At 44.6% G+C, this 18099-nt stretch overlaps 1 protein-coding gene across 2 annotated transcripts in view; it reads left to right on the top strand.

Moving 5' to 3' along the window:
• Positions 1–549: 549 nt before the first annotated feature.
• Positions 550–18099, top strand: part of MMRN2 (multimerin 2) — a 51117-nt gene continuing 33567 nt past the window's right edge. For both annotated transcript variants that reach the window (XM_024209887.2, XM_024209879.2), the window contains exon 1: positions 550–983. In XM_024209887.2, the coding sequence (XP_024065655.2) occupies positions 709–983 (275 nt within the window). In that variant the 5' untranslated portion in view covers positions 550–708. The remainder of the gene's footprint in view (positions 984–18099) is intronic.

The raw sequence follows: 18099 nt of genomic DNA, 5'->3' as shown, positions 1-18099 counted from the left end.
AGCAGGTACTGATTGGAACAGTCATTATTAGCTGTAGCCCAAAAGTCCTCCTTTAGAACCCATGTTACTATAGCAGCTTTGTTTTTAAGACTCTTCATGTTTGGTTCAGTTTTTTGTCAGTGAAGGGATTCAGCTGATACACAAACATAATGAATACTATAACTATGCTAAAAATTATAATCGGTGCCTTCCATCCTTTAAATCATAGCAGTAACGTATGAGCAGATGCTATAGCAGGTTGGTTTGTGACATATTCTTGGGCTTGGCAACACCACAGTGGAAATCTGCTACATCGCTCAATATTTTCTTTTCTTTCTTTTCCTTTCCTTTAAAGCTAACATCCTTTTCCTGTGCCCCAGGGAGAAGGCAGCTGATAAAGACTAAATTCCTGTTCACCGACAAGGTTAGAAGGCAGCCAAAATCAGAAGTTCCTTGAATAAACTATGACCCTTCCCCCACTTCTTTTCTCCCCTCTCTCAGTCTTTTGAGCTCCCCACAGGAACCCAGCCTCACATTGTTTGATGGCCTCTGACATTTCCACATCACTGGGAGGGTTGAAAGCTTTTTCCGCTCTTTGTTACAAGGCTTTTTTTTTTCCTCTTCCAAGTTTTAACTTAAAAAATATTATGAGGGCATTCCAGAAGTAATTCAGTCTGAGCTTCAGGGAAGAGAATCAGAGGCAGGTGTGGCTGGTTAGGAAAAGCCATAATGATAGTGAAGCTTTTGCTCCTCTGTATCTCAGTAGGACTGGTGGAGCTGGTCACACATTCAAGAAATCATGGATACGAAGATGGCTCTTTCCACAACTCAAAGACATCAATTTATGGCATATCTACATATCCTCAATGGTCCCCCGGATCACAGGAGGATTGGGAGATGGAGAAGCTCAGGGAGGAGACCCCAGACCATCTTTCAAGCACCATAACTTCACATCAAGGAGAGAGAGATGATTCAGAAGCTGGAACCCCACAGTCCAGAAATGGGTAAGATAGATATTTACTCCTACATATAATGCACTGGGCTCCTGCTTGGAAGAGAGATCCTATAAAGAATGGATCAGATTCTCAGGTTTATATCATGTCTGAATGGGGGTGGTGGTGGTGTTAGATGTTACAGCTGCCAAATGAAAAGCAAAATAAATAGTCTGTAGAGGATGAAACCATGGAAGACTTAGGCTCTGTTCCTCATCCCAAAATAGGAAGGCTGAGTGTGCTTACCATGTGCATACACAGCACTTAGCACAATGCTGTCCCGATATTGGTTTGGGCCTCAAGCTGCTACTGTAATACAGACAAGTAATAGTTCTGAGGTAAAGCTGTTTGAATTAAACTCATTAATTTGTCCATTTTTTCTCTTCCCAATCCAATCCTGATTTATGCATGTGCATTTATTTGTTGTATGGAAGTACTGACTGAATAGTGTGTACAGACAGATTTCAGCCTAGGGTGTTGGTGAAAAATGTTCATTTTGACTATGCACTATTCATTGTTTGTGGTGTGTGATTGGTCACCTAAATCACATGGTATTATTTCTGCTCCCTCATTGGGTAACACATTTTAAGAAGAGGACAGGAAATAGTAATGAATGAATAGAGAATAATGAACAATGTGTAATTCTAGTCACGCAGAAAATGTCCTTGTTCACATGCGGATACAGGTATTGGTATAAACAGCCATTCTCCAGGCATTGGTGTGAACAAAAATATGTCCATGTAAATGTTTGCAGGCCCCCATTTAGTAAGGTACATAAGCACATGCCTCAACTTTAAGAATGTACGTAAATACCTTGCTGAATCAGGGCCATACTGAATAATAAGGGGTGTGAATGTGATGAAACCAAGCAGTGTTTCAGAATCTGAATGAATGGTTCTGCAGCATATGATCAGGTGTCCTCTAAAGCAGAGGTGGGCAAACTATGGCCCGCGGGCCACATCCGGCCTGCGGGACCGTCCTGCCCGGCCCCGAGCTCCTGGCCTGGGAGGCTAGCCCCCAGCCCCTCCCCCGCTGTTCCCCCCCCCCGCAGCCTCAGCGCGCCGTGCTGCCAGCTCAATGCTCTGGGCGGCTGGGCAGCGCAGCTGCAGAGCCCAGCCTGATCCAGTGCTCTGTGCTGTGCTGTGGCGTGGCTGGCTCCAGCTGGGAGGCGCGGCTGTAGCGCCGCCAGCCACCAGTGCTCCAGGCAGCGCAGTAAGGGGGCAGGGAGCAGGGGGGGTTGAATAGAGGGCAGAGGAGTTTGGGGTGTGGATAGGGGTCGGGGCAGTCAGAGGGCAGGGAACAGGGGGGTTGAATGTGGGCAGGGGTCCTGGGGCGGCAGGGGGCAGGCAGTGGTTCCAGGAGCGGTCAGGGGACAGGGAGCGGGGGGGTTGGATAGAGGGCAGGGGAGTTCGGGGTGGTGGTCAGGGGGTGGGGGTGTGGATAGGGGTTGGGGCGGTCAGAGGGCAGGAAACAGGGGAGTTGAATGGGTGCAGGGATCCCGGGGGTTAGTGAGGAAGGAGGAGGGGTTGGATGGGGCGGCGGGGGGCAATCAGGGGTGGGGGTTCTGGGGGTGGTCAGGGGACAGGGAGCGGGGGGGGTGGATGGGGCAGGGGTCCTGGGGGGCCCCCCCCATCAGGGGGCAAGAAGCGCAGGGGGGAAATAGGGGACAGGCACAGCCTCCCCTAACCAGCCCTCCATACAATTTCTAAAACCCAATGCAGCCCTCAGGCCAAAAAGTTTGCCCGCCCCTGCTCTAAAGGGATCCCGTCCCAAGTTATCAATGAGTGGCTATAATTTATGGCCTTGAGAATGGACAGAGTGGAGCAGAATGATTGGGATGTCACCAGAAAGAGAGAATTAGGACATTGGATAATAAATAAGTATCAAGAGGAGATGAACCAAAACCAACAATGATCCACAGCTAAATATTGTTTGTGACAATAAACAGGAGAAAGAAAGCCAATCAATGTGTGAGAAGTGTGTGTTTTGGCAGAGCTCTGTTCAAGCAGAATATTTTTCAAATTTTTCCAGGACATGTAAGTAGGTCTCTGCTATAAAAGATTCATTCAATCTCCTACCTAGACTTCTGTTTTTGAATCACTGACTGGTACTGCAGAGTCCAATCTGGGTCAGCAGCACAGTGAGTGCTATTCACAGCTCCATGCTTTAGGATGTACTGACACTTTTTTTATTAATTTCTTTGAATGCCTTCGTGGAAAGGAAAAAGCAAAAATCAATCTACACAGCAAGCAAACAAAAATAAAACCTTGTTAATGCCATGCTTCCCTCTGACACAAACGAACAAAATCAGAAATTGACTTGTTTCAAAGCCTTACCTAGATGCATAGTTAAGTCCTCTCCACTGTCTGTCACAGGCATTATTTTTCAGTCTTTCTTTTCAGCCTGTTGGTGTCAGTCCTTTATTGTCCAGAAGAGGTACTGTTGAATCATGAGACACACTGTCAGTCCAACCTATCCTAAATACTTAGCATAATGCCTTTAAAATACTCACAGACCCATTCTAGCATAGGGAAGCAAGCCAAAAAGGACACTTTTTTTTCCATGTGATAATGCAAGGCACTACTCACTGGACCATAAGGCTGGGCAGTGGTGAAATCATATTTCAAAAACACTTCAGGCTTCTTGATGAGTTCTTTACAGCCAGAAAGTTCTGCCACTATAAAATTATTGGCATAATGGGATTCTTCCATTTCTGCCTGTGTAACCACGTGTGTAGCACCATAAATTCCTCATTTCCAGCTTCATTTTGGGAAGTTCACCACTTCCTTCTCAGGGGACCTTTAAGAATGAGGGTTTATGGTAAGTTGAGTCATAGTGCCAGTCCTGATCTCCAACATAATACAGGTTACAGCAGTGATGTTTATAGGCCAATGGCATCTCTAATACATGGACTCCAGGGAAAGAGACACCTCAGATATATGCAGAGATTTATGCTTTGCTTGGAGTAGACCATTTCCAAAGCTGGCAGTGGAGGGAGACAGTTTATGCTGTTCTCCATTCATGAGGTTCACAATCCAAGTTGTAGATTCTATTCCAGATTATCAAAGTAAGGACTCTGCACAGGAATACATGTACCATACACATGCAGATACCCAAAATGCACATAGAAATCTTGTATTCACACGCGCAGGTATCCAGTTAAGCACGCACACAAATTGTAGGCAACAAGTTAAGCATTTGTAAATGTCTGTGACCTGTTGACCATATTTGACTTTGAAAAGTTGGGCTTCTACGTCCACCAGAGTATGAATAGAATGAAGCATTCGGGGTGAGTAAGTGGCAAGATGGAGATAAAACACCGCACAATTAACTACAGTGAGTGAGGTAAAACATGGCTCACTACCAAGTTCTTGTCCATCAGACTTAGGTTTACCCTTGAAATGAGAGCACACCGTCATTTCAGAATCCTGCTAAAGAAACAGACGATAACTCTATAGCATCTCTACCTATTATAGCCTCTCAACCCTACAAAAATGATGATAATTTCCCATACCCTGCTATTTTCCATGCATGTTTAACAGGAAACAGGCTTTGCAAAATAAGCCAGAAGTCCCCTTAAAACAAATAGAGCATTATTTTGTTCACAGCATCTGTTTGAATTTAACTAGATACCACAGTGATTGATACATTAAAAAAGCCTAAAATAACCAGACAGAGAGAACAGATGCCTGGTGATGGCTCCACACCTAAGATGAGGTGTTTCATTGCAGCTTATCAGATGCAGAGATGTGTCACCTCAGCAATAAGACACCCTCAAAACAACAAGACTATTCTAACAGAAAGAGTTCAAGAAGAATAGAACTCATAAAAGTTAGTGCTCAGCCTTTGGGTCAGGTGCTTGTGACCAGACTCTTTTGTGGATAACCAATGGATAAACAAAGCTGCAGAATAGAGTAAGAAGTGGGTAGTAACAGGTTATCATTTCAATGGGTGCACATATAATTTATCAAAGCACTTTTATCCTCTTGGCCTATAAGTCTTTTTCTATGTGCAAGTAACCTGTGATGTAGGATTCGTGGCTGTATGAACACAGAAAACTGATTGAAGAATTCTGTAGGTTTGTGATTCTCAAACTTTTGTATTGGTGACCCCTTTCACACAGCAAGCTTCTGAGTGAGACATTCCCCCCTTATAAATTAAACACACATTTTTTTAATATTTAACCCTGTTATAAATGCTGGAGGTGAAGCAGGATTTGGGGTGGAGGCGGACAGCTCGCGACCCCCAAGTAATAACCTTGTGACCCCTGAAAGGTGTCAACCCCCAGTTTGAGAACTTCCTGCTGTAGGTGTTGCCTATAGCCAGGAATGCTTGCTCTATGAGATGGTCAACAATTTTATGAAAAATGTCAATATTCTAAAGTTATTTTCATTTTGAACCAATTTTAATATCTTTTAAATGTTTTGCTTATTTTTTTAATTTTAAAAATTATATATTTATATTTTGTTTTTTATTGTCTTCTTTACTTCTCTCCTCCCAGTCATTTTGAAAAAGGAAATCAGTTTTCCAAAATAACTGGGAAGGAGAAGGACAAGGACAATATGATGAAAAAAAGAGGTCAGAAAAAAAGAAAAGGAAAACATGACAAATATTGTATAAAATAAAAATATCAAAAAAATTCAAAGTGAGCAGTGTTTCCACAAAAAATTGAACAAGAAAATCATTTATATTGAAATATTTTGAGCAGCTCTGCTCTCTATGAGCTGGCCAATCACAGAGATCCCTTCTTGGTCATGAGACCCAAATATCTCCCAGTTAGCTGACCTCAGTGGATCATACTTGCCCATTTCCCCAGCAGGATAAATGGAGAGGACAGGGACGTAAGAGAGTTAAATTGAGCAGTCCCTTGAGTCTCTCCTCACCAGCCTTCATCAAGTTAGATGTGAGCTTGAGAGGAGGATAGAAAAAACACATTCTAGATTGCACATATATCTAACAAAAAAAAAACCCCATCATTGGTTATTTTTCCATAATAGATCATAGGAATGTTTGTACTACTCACTCTAACTGTACAGCAGATGGCCTAATGGTGAGGAAGAATCTGCTATTTTAATCAGCCTTCTTGCTTCTGGAGATAGTCTCTTAGAGGGCAGCCTGAGGATGTGACCGGATACAAGGAAGCTCCAAAAGTAGCCCAAAGTCAAAGAGGGGCTTTTAAGGTTGCGGGATGTCAGCACCCAGGTGTTAGCTACTCTTGTTTATAGCCAACTGGCAGTCTCAAATTAGTGCCTAAAAAAAAGGCAGCACATCTAGCAAATAGGATAGCAGTGGTGCCACACTATTAACCACTACCGGGCTGACACATTCTATGGACTATTAAAGCTCAGCTTAAACAAACAAGCCACTTTAGAAGAATCTTTGCCTAATTTGGAGCAGTTTCCAATAAAGAGCTAGATTGCAGCGTATAGCCACAGCCCTACACAGGGCCTGGTGCTGAGACACATCATTCCATGGAGAGCTCAAGAAAGGATTGTGCTGTGTGGTGAGCAGCGGAGTGCAGGAGGCACTGTCTTTTAGGCTGGACCCTCCAAACAGGCAGGGAAACCATTATTTGTGTGCTCTTCACCCCACATCTGTACAAGGCCAGAGACACCGTGATGCAGCAATGAAAAGAAAAGCAGATTTCTTTGCCCCAGTAGGATTTCTAGATCCTTGCCAAAGACTTCTCTTACTTTCAAAGATCCAGCTGAAGAGCAAATGCTGTGCCTTTATAATTCACACTATTCTGTATTATCGACATAGCATATAGCTTCAGCACATTTTCATTGGGTAGAGCTACCACACAATGCTTACTAAGAGATTATTCCTCAAATCAATCATGGTTTAAAATCCCTAGCCTATACATCCACTCCCCTGAATGTTCAAATGATTGAGCAGAATTATAGCTAAAGTCCCATTGGCCTTCATGGGGCTAAAACTCAGAGAAGTAAACCTGCCCACTCCGATTCCATTTAGTCTCAGTGAGTGATCTGTTCTCATTTTGATTCAAAAACAAACCAAGCATTTAAGTTAATGTTCTATGGGCCAGTTATAGAAGCTATAATTGGTGCGATTAGAGGTAAGATCTGGCTTCTGTGCTGGAATTATCGAATCTTCAGCCAGGCACAGGAGAATGGTTTGGCCATATAGCTCACACACAGAGAATCTTAATCTGTTGCAGTTTTCTACATTGTGAAAATGGGTTCACTAAAATAAAAACAGCAATTTTTAAAATGTAGCAAAAGCAAAAACTTGGAAAAACCCTCTTCCCCCCAATTATTTGATAATTGCAGTAACACACATCAGGGCCTAGGCACATCATTTTTAGATATCACTTTTTCTTGATTATATGAAGGCTTCCCAGAATCACCCCAGGTGTGTCATTATCTCACAATAGCACACACCTACACTTCCTTTAACACTGCTCCTAAGTCTGCTGTGGGGAAGGTCAAAAGCCAGCAGCTCCACATTCGGATTATTCTGTTTGGGTGACAAAATAAGGGTGCAGTGACTCTCCAAAGTGTTGGAAGCAGATAAAAACAAAACAAAATCCCCATCACTCTTTTTCAAGGGGAAGTCAGAACAATGCTCTAGCTCGATAGTTTATTTGCCTTGTCTGCTTTTACAGGAAAACACCCATCAATTGAATCAAGCCCTGTTTCATGTTGACTAGTTTATTGCTATAAAAGTAAAACAGGGACTTTCTTAGGAATTGGCTGACCATTGAAAACTCCCAGCTTCTCATATGTGGAGAGTTCACATTGAATATAGACAACATCTGCTTGAAATAAAATTAGCTTGGATGAAATACAATTAGGTATTATATGATGCTCAAGTGCTCAGATGCTGGTAGGGTGGTGACTGTGCAAACAAATGGAGCAGCCACTGTCTGCTTAGCAATAGCTTAAACCCTGTCTACACTGGCAAGTTCCTGTGCAGTAAAGCAGCTTTCTGTGTTGTAACTCCCGAGATGTACACACTGCCAGTCCACTTAGTGCACAAAAACTGTACAGTTGTAGCGCTGTAATAAAACCCACCCCAATGAGAGGCCTACAGCTTTCTGTGCCGGGGCTACAGCACCGCAGTGCCAATGTAGACAGTGATCGATTACAGCGCTGTGATTGGCCTCCAGGAGGTGTCCCACAATGCCTGTTCTCGCCTCTCTGGTCATCGGTTTGAACTCTATTGCCCTACCCTCAGGTGACCAACTGTTATCCCTACTCCAGTGGTCTCAGCACATCTTTCCAGGTGGCCATGCCCGCTCCACACACCAGGCGATCCCCCGCTTGGAGCAATGCCGAGCTGCTGGACCTCATCAGCATTTGGGGAGAGGAGGCTGTCCAGTCCCAGCTGCGCTCCCTCTGTAGGATACCTACGGACAGATTTCACAATGCATGACAGAAAGGGGCCATGACCGGGACATACTGCAGTGCAGGGTCAAGTGAAGGAGCTGCGGAATGCCTACCACAAGGCGCGGGAGGCAAACCACCGCTCCGGTGCTGCGCCCACAAGCTGCCAGTTCTATAAAGAGCTGGACACGATACTCAGCGGCAACCCCACCTCCACTGCGAAGACTCCTGTGGATATTTCGGTGGTTCATGTGCCAGTCAAACATGGACCGACCCAGGAGGAGGAAATCTTGGACGAGGAGGAGAAGGGGGACCCAAAGGCAGAGGAGGACTTGGAGGTCATCAGCCAGGAGCCATGCAGCCAGGAGCTCTTTTCTACCCTGGAGGAGGCTAGCCAGTCACAGCTGTCAAATGTTGGCGAAGCTCAAACAGGAGAGGAGGCCCCTGGTTTATTCATTCCATAAGGTTTGTCCAAGATATTGTCAATCTGTCACATGTATTATACCAATTTTGCAGATGGGCAAACTGAGGCAGAGAATTCCTATCAAACACAGGAAATTAGCCCCTTGCTGAAATCAGAGGACAGCAAGGGCTTCCTTCAATTGGTGCTGAGAATGGTTTAACTGCAAGTGCTGACAGGTCAAACCATTGTAAGCACCATTATTAAAATTAATCTGAGGCTCTTTCTGCACTCAGAAACAGCACTTATTTAGCATTCGGTGGCTAATAATCAGTAGGGACCTACCAAATTCACGGCCATGAAAAGTGCATCATGGACCATGAAATCTGGTCTTTTGTGTGCTTTTACCCTGTGCTATACAGATTTTACAGGGGTGACCAGCGTTTCTCAAATTGGGGGTCCTGACCCAAAAGGGAGTGGCAGGGGGCATCACAAGGTTATTTGGGGGGGGGGTCACGGTATTGCCCACCTTACTTTGATGCTGCTTTCAAAGTGGCCAGAGTGGTGGCTGTTGGCCAGGTGCCCAGCTCTGAAGGCAGTGCCCCGCCAGCAGCAGCACAGAAGTAAGGGTGGCAATACCATATCATACCGCCCTAACTTCTACACTGCTGCCTTCAGAGCTGCATGGTCGGAGAGTGGTGGCTGCTGACTGAGGGCCCAGCTCTGCAAGCAGCAGTGCAGAAGTAGGGGTGGCAATACCATGCCATGCCATCCTTACTTCTGCGCTGCTGCTGGCAGCGGCTCTGCCTTCAGAGCTGGGATCCTGGCCAGCAGCTGCCACTCTCCAACTATCCAGCTCTGAAGGCAGAGCCGCCGCCAGCAGTAGCACAGAAGTAAGGATAGCAATACCACAACCCCTCTTCCAATAACCTTGCAACCCCCTCCCAACTCCTTTTCAGGTCAGGACTCCTACAATTACAACACTGTGAAATTTCAGATTTAAATAGCTGAAATCATGAAATTTACAATTTTTAAAATCCCATGACTGTGAAATTGACCAAAATGAACCGTGAATTTGGTAGGGCTCGAACAATCAGTGTAGCTGAACTGGTGCTCACCCCAAAATGCAGACACAGGCAAGCCTCAGTGTGCATGCGCTGTGCTAGGGGGAACCTTGATTAGCTCAATCAATGCAAACCCCAGCTTGCCCTCATCTGCACTTCAGCACCAGTGCAGCTCCACTTATTGCCAGCCACCAATTGCTATTGTGAAATGCAGACAAGCCCAAGACTCAAGCAGTGGTGTTACTCCAGAGACGAATTTGTCCCATGATTTCTAAAGATAAAATCCAAATTATTTAGCCTTTGAAGTGGCTGGACCACTTGCTTTGCAGTGTGAATTGGGAAATAACGATCGTGGACACTTTGTGAAAAGATCAAAATCTCACGTAGAACACTGTTGCAAGGAAAGGCTTGGGTTTTTCTCAAAATAAAATGTAGCCTAATTTGCCTTCTCTCCTGAACCCTGTTTACAGTAAAGCTTCTAAATTAAGTATTGAATTGGCCAAACCTTTCAAATGGGGCTGGTTCACAAACAGCTCTAACCACAGATTAGTGGCTCAGACATTCCATAGGACATAGTCACTAACATCATGATTCATACATCATTACTTACCTCCTTCAATGAGCATTCTGTCCTTCTGCTAACCTTTCAGCTACATGCCCAAAGGGCAGGAAGATTAATTCATGTGGTAAAAGAGCACACGGTATTTGCATGCTAATTACTGCTTATAAGAAAAATCAGTGTTTATCACGGCAAGCCCTGTTCTCGCTAAGACACTGCATCTTCTTAAAAAGTTCACAGCACTTTACTTTCTGCAATGCTGGGAGATGAAAAAAATGTGAGTTACATAAACTGACATGATTTCTCCTTGCTTGGATGAATTTAATGCAATATTCTGCTCACAGATATCTCATTCATGTCAATGGGGGTTTTGCACAGAGACCAAAGACCGAATACTACATGAATTTTTTTTGTATCAGGTCTGATTCCCTTTCACACTAGTGTAAACCAGGAGTAACTCCATTTAAGTCAGTGGAGATCCACTGGTGTAAATCAGGCAGGAAGCAAGCCCCCTATTTTTCACATAAACACGGACAGTGGCAACGATTATGTAGCTGCCTTCTTTTGTGCTCTTGTGGGAAAAGAAAAATGTTAAGAGTCTGACAAATTCCCTATTCTGCTCAGGTAGAGAACACTGGAGTTTGCAAAATAATTAAAGAAATGGACTCTGGTGAGAATATAATCATGAAGAAACAGGTGTGAATGGGCAACTCAGCTAAATCCTGTGCACACAAAGGGGTAATAAAATGCATGGAAAAGGCAATTCAGAGTTCAGTTCTGCAGGCTTTGTTCAGGCAAAAAAAAAAAAAAAAAAATTATTGACTTAAATGGGAATTTTTCTTGAGAAAGGATCTCAGACTCGGTGGTAATGAGTCTAAAACCCCAATCCTGCAATCACTTATGCTTTGGTAATTTTACACATGTGAGTAATCTCACTGAACTCAGCAGCATTGTAGGATTGGGGCCTACATGTTGCTTGTGTGTGTAAGGCTATGTTTTCACTGCCATAAGAAAATGTGTTTTTACAGTGGCATAACAAATGTACATTCACTGTTGTACAGCAAAATCCTGGTGGAGATAAGTCTATAGTTTTTACTGCAGTGTAGGCTGGACAAGGTCAAACTGGGGCATGGGGTATAGTACTGCCTTTGCCTAGCCACACTGTAATAAAAACTGCCTATGTTGTCTGCACTAGGATTGCACGGCAGGATAGCTAATGCTATAAAAAAAACCTACCCTTTTTGGTCATGAAGGCATAACTAAATTGTGTGTCTCTGGTAGGAAAAAAAAAGTGTGGTCTGAACTCATGTTAGCTAACTCATAGTAACTAATCAGAGATAAAATCCACATGTAGTTTGTAGTTCTTCCACTGCTGGTCTTCCCTAGGTATATTCCACACATGGGTGTGCATGTGAGTCATGTGCCTGAGTCCGAAAATTCTAACAGGCAGCGTTCACTGGTCACACATGGACAGTAGTTCTCCTCATGCTCCAAATCAAGGGCATCAGAGGAAGTGTGGACTAACGCCCCACCAGTTCTTTCTTACCACTGCATGGCTTCAGTTGAAATCCCTGAGTCCACAGATTCTCCAGCTTTTCTCTTTTGGTAGCCTATAAGTAGTATTGTAAATAGTTTTATAGTTGTATATTAATATAGTTAGAGTTTTATAGTATAGTCCGTATAGCTTGTTTTTCCCCCCTACTGGAACTCCCTCCCCACAGTCTAGGACTACGCCCAGAGTCCCAGGATTCAAGAACTGTGTCTCCTGCCCTTGCTCCTTCTCCATGAGCAATGATCACCAACGTTGTCTCTACTGCTTGGGTGAGTTGCATATTTCTGCAGAGTGTGGCATCTGTCGCTCATTTCCATTGCAAACATGCGAAGCTTGTGAGCTTTGATTAAGGAAACACCTTATGGACAAGGCTATGAAACCGCACTCTTATGTGTGCCAGGGAGACCTCCCTGTACATTGGCCCCAACAGACAAGCAGCACCCCTGCAAGTACGAACTTACAAAGTTTACAGCTGCTAAGCTCAAGGACTCTTCTTTCAGGGCTTCTATTAGAGTAGGGTGCTCTCTCATGGTCACAAGGACAGATCCCTGTCCAGATCTGTCCATAAAAGATGAAATTGCTCCCCAAGCTTGTCCATGTCAAGTGAGCCTTCACGTACAGATCCTAAGAGATCAGGATTGCTGAAAACCTCCAAGCTGGAGGGTGAAGCGTGCAAAAAAATAGGATACATTGCTTCAGTCAGTGGTACCAGCTCTGAAGCACAAGGATTGACATCCACTGACTACATCCAGGAGTGCTGGACCTGATTCTTTGCTGGGGCTGGCCCATCTTTCAGAGGACCACCTAACTACAGCCTCTCAGGACACATGGGAACCAATGGTTCCAACCATCAAAATGCCCCGAATACTGAGACACACAGTCACACACACCTCACTTGAGAATATCTTCTTCCCTTACCCTCAGTCTCTTCTCCTCTCCAAGCCGATCCTCCTAAGGGACATTGCCACGCTGGAGTATGGCAGTGCTTAGGTGACACACGAACCATGTCCTCTGCACCCTCCAGTACTGTTGGCCCCCCAATGGAGACAGAGCAGTTCTCGGGCTTGAAGGAGTTAGGTTCACCAGCCGTTCTGTCATCTCCTGGTAGGGAGCTGAGCCCTGACAGACAGAGGAGATCTGGATGCCATCCACCCAGATATGACTTCCCCAGAGACTGCTGATGCCAAATGCCCTGCCACCCCCAACCAGTAGATTTCCCCCTCCCAACTGGTTGATCCCTCCTTATGGCCTTAAAGGAGCCTGAGGGAGTCCCATGGTAGACATACCTGCGTCATACCACACTCTCTTACTTTGCACCCACTGGATCCATCAGAGTATGAAGAGGATATTGTTCTGGATCCATAGATACCAATGGGAATCTCGTCCTCATCTCCGGAAAAAGTCGTCACTCCATCCTCACCACCTCTGCTGGATGACCATAGGCAGTACCAGAAGCTACTGCAGAAAATGGCCAATGATCTCCAGATACCAATGGAGAAGGTCCAGGACTTGCAATATTGGCACTTAGATATTCTGCAGCTTACAGATCCAAGCAAGGTGGCACTCCTGTTTAATCAGGCCATCATGGAGCCAGTCAAAGTGGTCTGGCATACCCCAGTCTTACGCACCCCCACACCTAAGAGGACTGAGAGATGCTATTTCATCCCCACCAAAAAGGCTGAATTTCTTTTCTCCCGCGCACTGCCTGATTTGCTGGTGGTACAGGCAGCCATGGAGAGAGCAAGATCACAACATCCCAAGACCACCCTGGCTGACAGGGGCTCAAAGAGATTGGACCTCTTGGGAAGAAAGGTCTTTTCCTTTACAAGCCTGCAATTCTTTATTGCTAACTATCAGGCCTTGTTAGCGAAATATGATTTTAACAATTATTTCAGGCTGGCTGACTTTAAAGACAAGCTTCCCCCTGAGGACAGAGACCAATTTCAGTCTTTCATAGAAGAGCGCAAGTTAATGGCAAAGACATCCCTTCCAGCTGCAGACACAGCATCCCGAGTCTTGGCCACTGACATAATTATGAGGCGTGTCTGGACTTCACTCTTCGAGACTCTCCAAGTTGGTCCAGAACACCAAACAGGACCTACCGTTCAACAAGTTGAATTTATGCAACAAGAAAACAGATGAATCCCTACACTCTTTGAAAGACCTGAGGTTGACTGTACACACCCTGGGCAATGTATACTCTGACCCTGAGGAGGAAGCACTAGAGGCAGGAGTATAAGCCAAGGCCACCCCCTCCACAGATGTTGTACCACAACTATCCAGTCAAGCCTCCATGTAAACATCAGATGGTTCAGAGGCTTCAATTTTCAGCACTTTCTGCTACCAAAACTTCTAACCCTAAGGGCCACTTTTGACGTCTTGGTCAAGATCCATCCACTGCTGTTGATGCCACCCATCTCAACCCCCCTTATCTTTGTGGCCAGTCTCTCATTTTTCACCCACAATTGAGACTCTGTCATGACAGACAGTTGGGTCTTAGAAATTATCCATCAAGGATACTCCATAGAGTTTCTCTCCCTCTGTCCAACAAATCCCCTTCCCAGTGCCCCTTCAGGGATACTCGGAAGAGGTGATTCTTAACAGAAGGCAGGCTCCATCCTCCAGTGAGGGGCAATAGAACAAGTGTCACCTCAGTATCAAGGGAGAGGGTTCTATTCCCCTTATTTCTTACTCCCCTCCAAAAACAGAGGGTGGAGACCTGTTCTGGACTTTTGACAACTTTATTTGAAAGTCAAAATTCAGGGTGGTTACATTAGCACAGACAATCCCCTTCCCACAGGAGGGGATGTGGTTCATGGTTCTTGACATGAAGGATGCCTATTTTCATATTGATAGAAGGAACTTTCTGTGGGATAGAAGACTGTTTCTAGTGGGTCAAGAACACTTCCAGTTCAGAGTCCTTTCCTGTGGAGTAGCAGCAGCTCTCAGAGTATTCACAAATGTTTCCTGTGTGGTGGCAGCCCAAATGAGATGTCAGGGTTATACAGTTTCCCTGTCTTTCGGTGACTGGCTCCTAGTAAGTCGCTCCAGCCAAGAAGTCAGATCACTGACTTTGTTCCTGTTCCATCTTCTAGCAGTGCTGGGTGTCTGTGTTAACACCCACACAGACTATAACCTTTATTGGAGTGACACTGGACTCTTTCAGCAAGAGCTTTCCTCCCCAAGTAAAGAATTCAGGTAATGAGCAATCTGATATTACAGATTACTCACAGACCAAAGACTACAATGAAGATGTGCCTCTCTCTTCTAGGCCACATGCACTTATGTGGCAACATTCGCCAGACTTGATCTATGATGCCTACAGGTCTGGCTCCGGTTGGTCTACTCAGCAGACAAGGATCATATCAACACAAGAGTGACCATTCCCACCAGAGTCATTACCTCTCTAAACTGTTGGTGGAATCCAGAACAAATGAGAATGGGCATCCCCTTCAACATTCCCACCCCCAGTGCCACCATCATAATAGACTCTTTTTGGGTTGGGATGCTGACCTGAACTACCATGCCATATAAGGTACCCATAGGAAGCCAGACTGCACATCAATCTATTGGAACTGAGTGCTGTCCTGATGGCATTCAGGGCTTTTCTTCCGCTTATACATTCACTCCATATGCAAGTAAGGTCAGACAGTATCACCGTACATATTGATTTACATAAACAAACAGGGTGGAGCAAGATCTCTTCTCCCTTGTCTGGAAGCAGTCAGGCTTTGGAACTGGTGCATCAGAAATCGCATCACTATCCAAGCTGAATACCTTTCAGGTCCTCAAAACTCTTTAGCACACAACCTCATCAGACACCAGTCTACAGACTACTAGTGGGAGGTGCAAAGCTCTATCCTGAGCAATATATTTGCTCAGTGGGGAACTCCTCAATGGGATCTCTTTGTGTTCCACACAACAGAAAACTTCCTCTGTATTGTTGCAGAGGAGCTATGGGTCACGTCTTTTGGGATGATGCTCTCCTGTTGTCATGGACAAACCAATTCAGTTATGCCTTTCCTCCCATTCCTCTAGTACCACAAGTCTTGAGAATGGCCCTGTCGTGGTGGATCTAAGTCATTCTCTTAAGCACCTAACTGGCCCGGAAAGTTTTGGTTCCCGGAGCTTCTAAGAATGTCAGTCCATCTTCCTGTCAGGATCTCCCCATTCTCAGATCTCTTAACGTAGTAAGGGGGCAAAATCAGATATCCCAACCCATACTCACTCCACCTCATGGCCTGGTGTTTGGATGGGCATCCGAACCAGAATGCTCTTGTTTGGCACCCGTCCAAACTATTGTTACTTAAAGTCGGAAAGACTCAAGTAGGACCTGCTACCTAGCTTAATGGAGATGTTTCTGTTCTTGGGCTCAGCATAATCAGCCTTCTCCAGATATCCCAGTGTTAGATTATTTCGTGTCATTAAAAAACTCAGGTCATTCCATTAGCTCACTGCAGGTCCATCTCGCAGCCATCAATGCCTTCCTTCCTCCAGGTAGACAGACATTCCATTTTCACTCACACAACAACAGTGAGATTCGTGAAACACTTAGTCAGGACTTTTCTGCCAGTGGACAAATCTACACCTCAAAGGGATCTCAATCTTGTCCTATCAGTACTCACCAGACCACCATTTGAATCATTAGCAACATGTTCCATGTCCCACTTATCCATGAAAGTTGTATTTTTAGTTGCTATTACTGCCTCCACAAGAGTAAGCAAGAAGGCCACCCTCATAGTAGACCCACCATATACTATTTTTCACAAGGAAAAGGTCTCCCTTTGATTCCATCCTCAATCCCTCCCCAAGGTTATTTCTGAATTAATTACATATCAACCATCTATCCACATATGCTTTCTTCACAAAACCCCATGCTTCTGCCAAAAGGAAAAGCATTCATTCCCTCAATGTCAGATGTGCCTTGTGTGACACTGTATGGAATCTGGGGGACACTTTAGGATATTATGAATATTGTAAAATTGAAATGAGTTGTGCCAAATATGCCATGTAAGATAGCTGCAAAAATTTTATAATTTGCCAAGTATGATAATCTTATTCATATGTTTGTATCACCTTTGTATTATGAGTGTATATATATATATATATATATATATATAGGGTATAGCTGTATTTCCAAATTTATGCTGTGTTTCTGGGTGACACTCCCAGACAGAGTGTCATCAGCACTAGGCCTGCTTGATGGCCCATCAAGGGACATCAACTATACAATGAACCCATTGAAAGAAACAAGGACTACACCTTTTGAGCCAGCAAGCCATGTGGGGCATGCCTATGGACAGAACTGTAAAATTTTTCCATGCCATGTGCTGGACAGCTTATGTTTGGAACAAAGGAAGTACAAGCCACATGGCAAAAGGAATATAAAGGGCAACTGCATCATCTTCATTTTGTCTTCAGTCCTGCTTCTTACCTCTGGGGGAACTTTGCTACAAACTGAAGCTCTGAACAAAGGACTGACTGACCCATCCAAGCTGTGGATGTATTCCAGAGGGACTTTCAAGCTAACAAACTCACCAATACTGCTAAGAACCTGATACATGGACTTTGAATCTTTGTATGTATGGGACTGCTTTATCATTTAACAACTCTCTTCTTGTTCTTTCTTCATTCTTTATAATAAATCTTTAGTTTTAGATACTAAAGGATTGGCTGGCAACGTGGTATTTTGGGTAAGATCCAAACTTATATTGACCTTTGGGATCAGAAGAACATTTTGCATATGTGAGCAGAGTTTTAAAATAACTTCTCACTGTACTGGACCTATGTGCTGATTGAGAGCCAGAGAACTGGAATGCAATAAAGGGGGCTGTGTGATTTCTTTTTTTTTGTTTCTTGATAACCAGTGTGGGGGGAATCAGAAGCACAGTTTGTGACTGGTTGGAGAGTTTAACTTCAGTGTTATCCACCAGTCTTGGGAATATCTGCTTTCCCTTTTGCAGCCAGACCTTGGCATGTCCAGTGAGGGCTACTCTGGGAACCCTGGGTCACACCTTGTTCTACCTGTAAAGGACCACACCTATCAGAACATCACCAAGGCTATTTCTCACTATAGCAGAAGAGTCGCAAAGACGAGCATTATCCCGTGAGAGAATCTCTAAATGGATTTCTGGGTACATCATCACATGCTGCCAATTAGCGCATATCCGTCCATTCAGGCCTCTGCTGCCGATGCATCTTTGC

This window comes from Terrapene carolina, unplaced genomic scaffold (genome assembly GCF_002925995.2).
Source record: "Terrapene carolina triunguis isolate 2854851 unplaced genomic scaffold, T_m_triunguis-2.0 Scaffold146, whole genome shotgun sequence".
NCBI classification, from domain to species: domain Eukaryota; kingdom Metazoa; phylum Chordata; order Testudines; family Emydidae; genus Terrapene; species Terrapene triunguis.
This window is presented reverse-complemented; position numbering and strand designations above follow the sequence as displayed.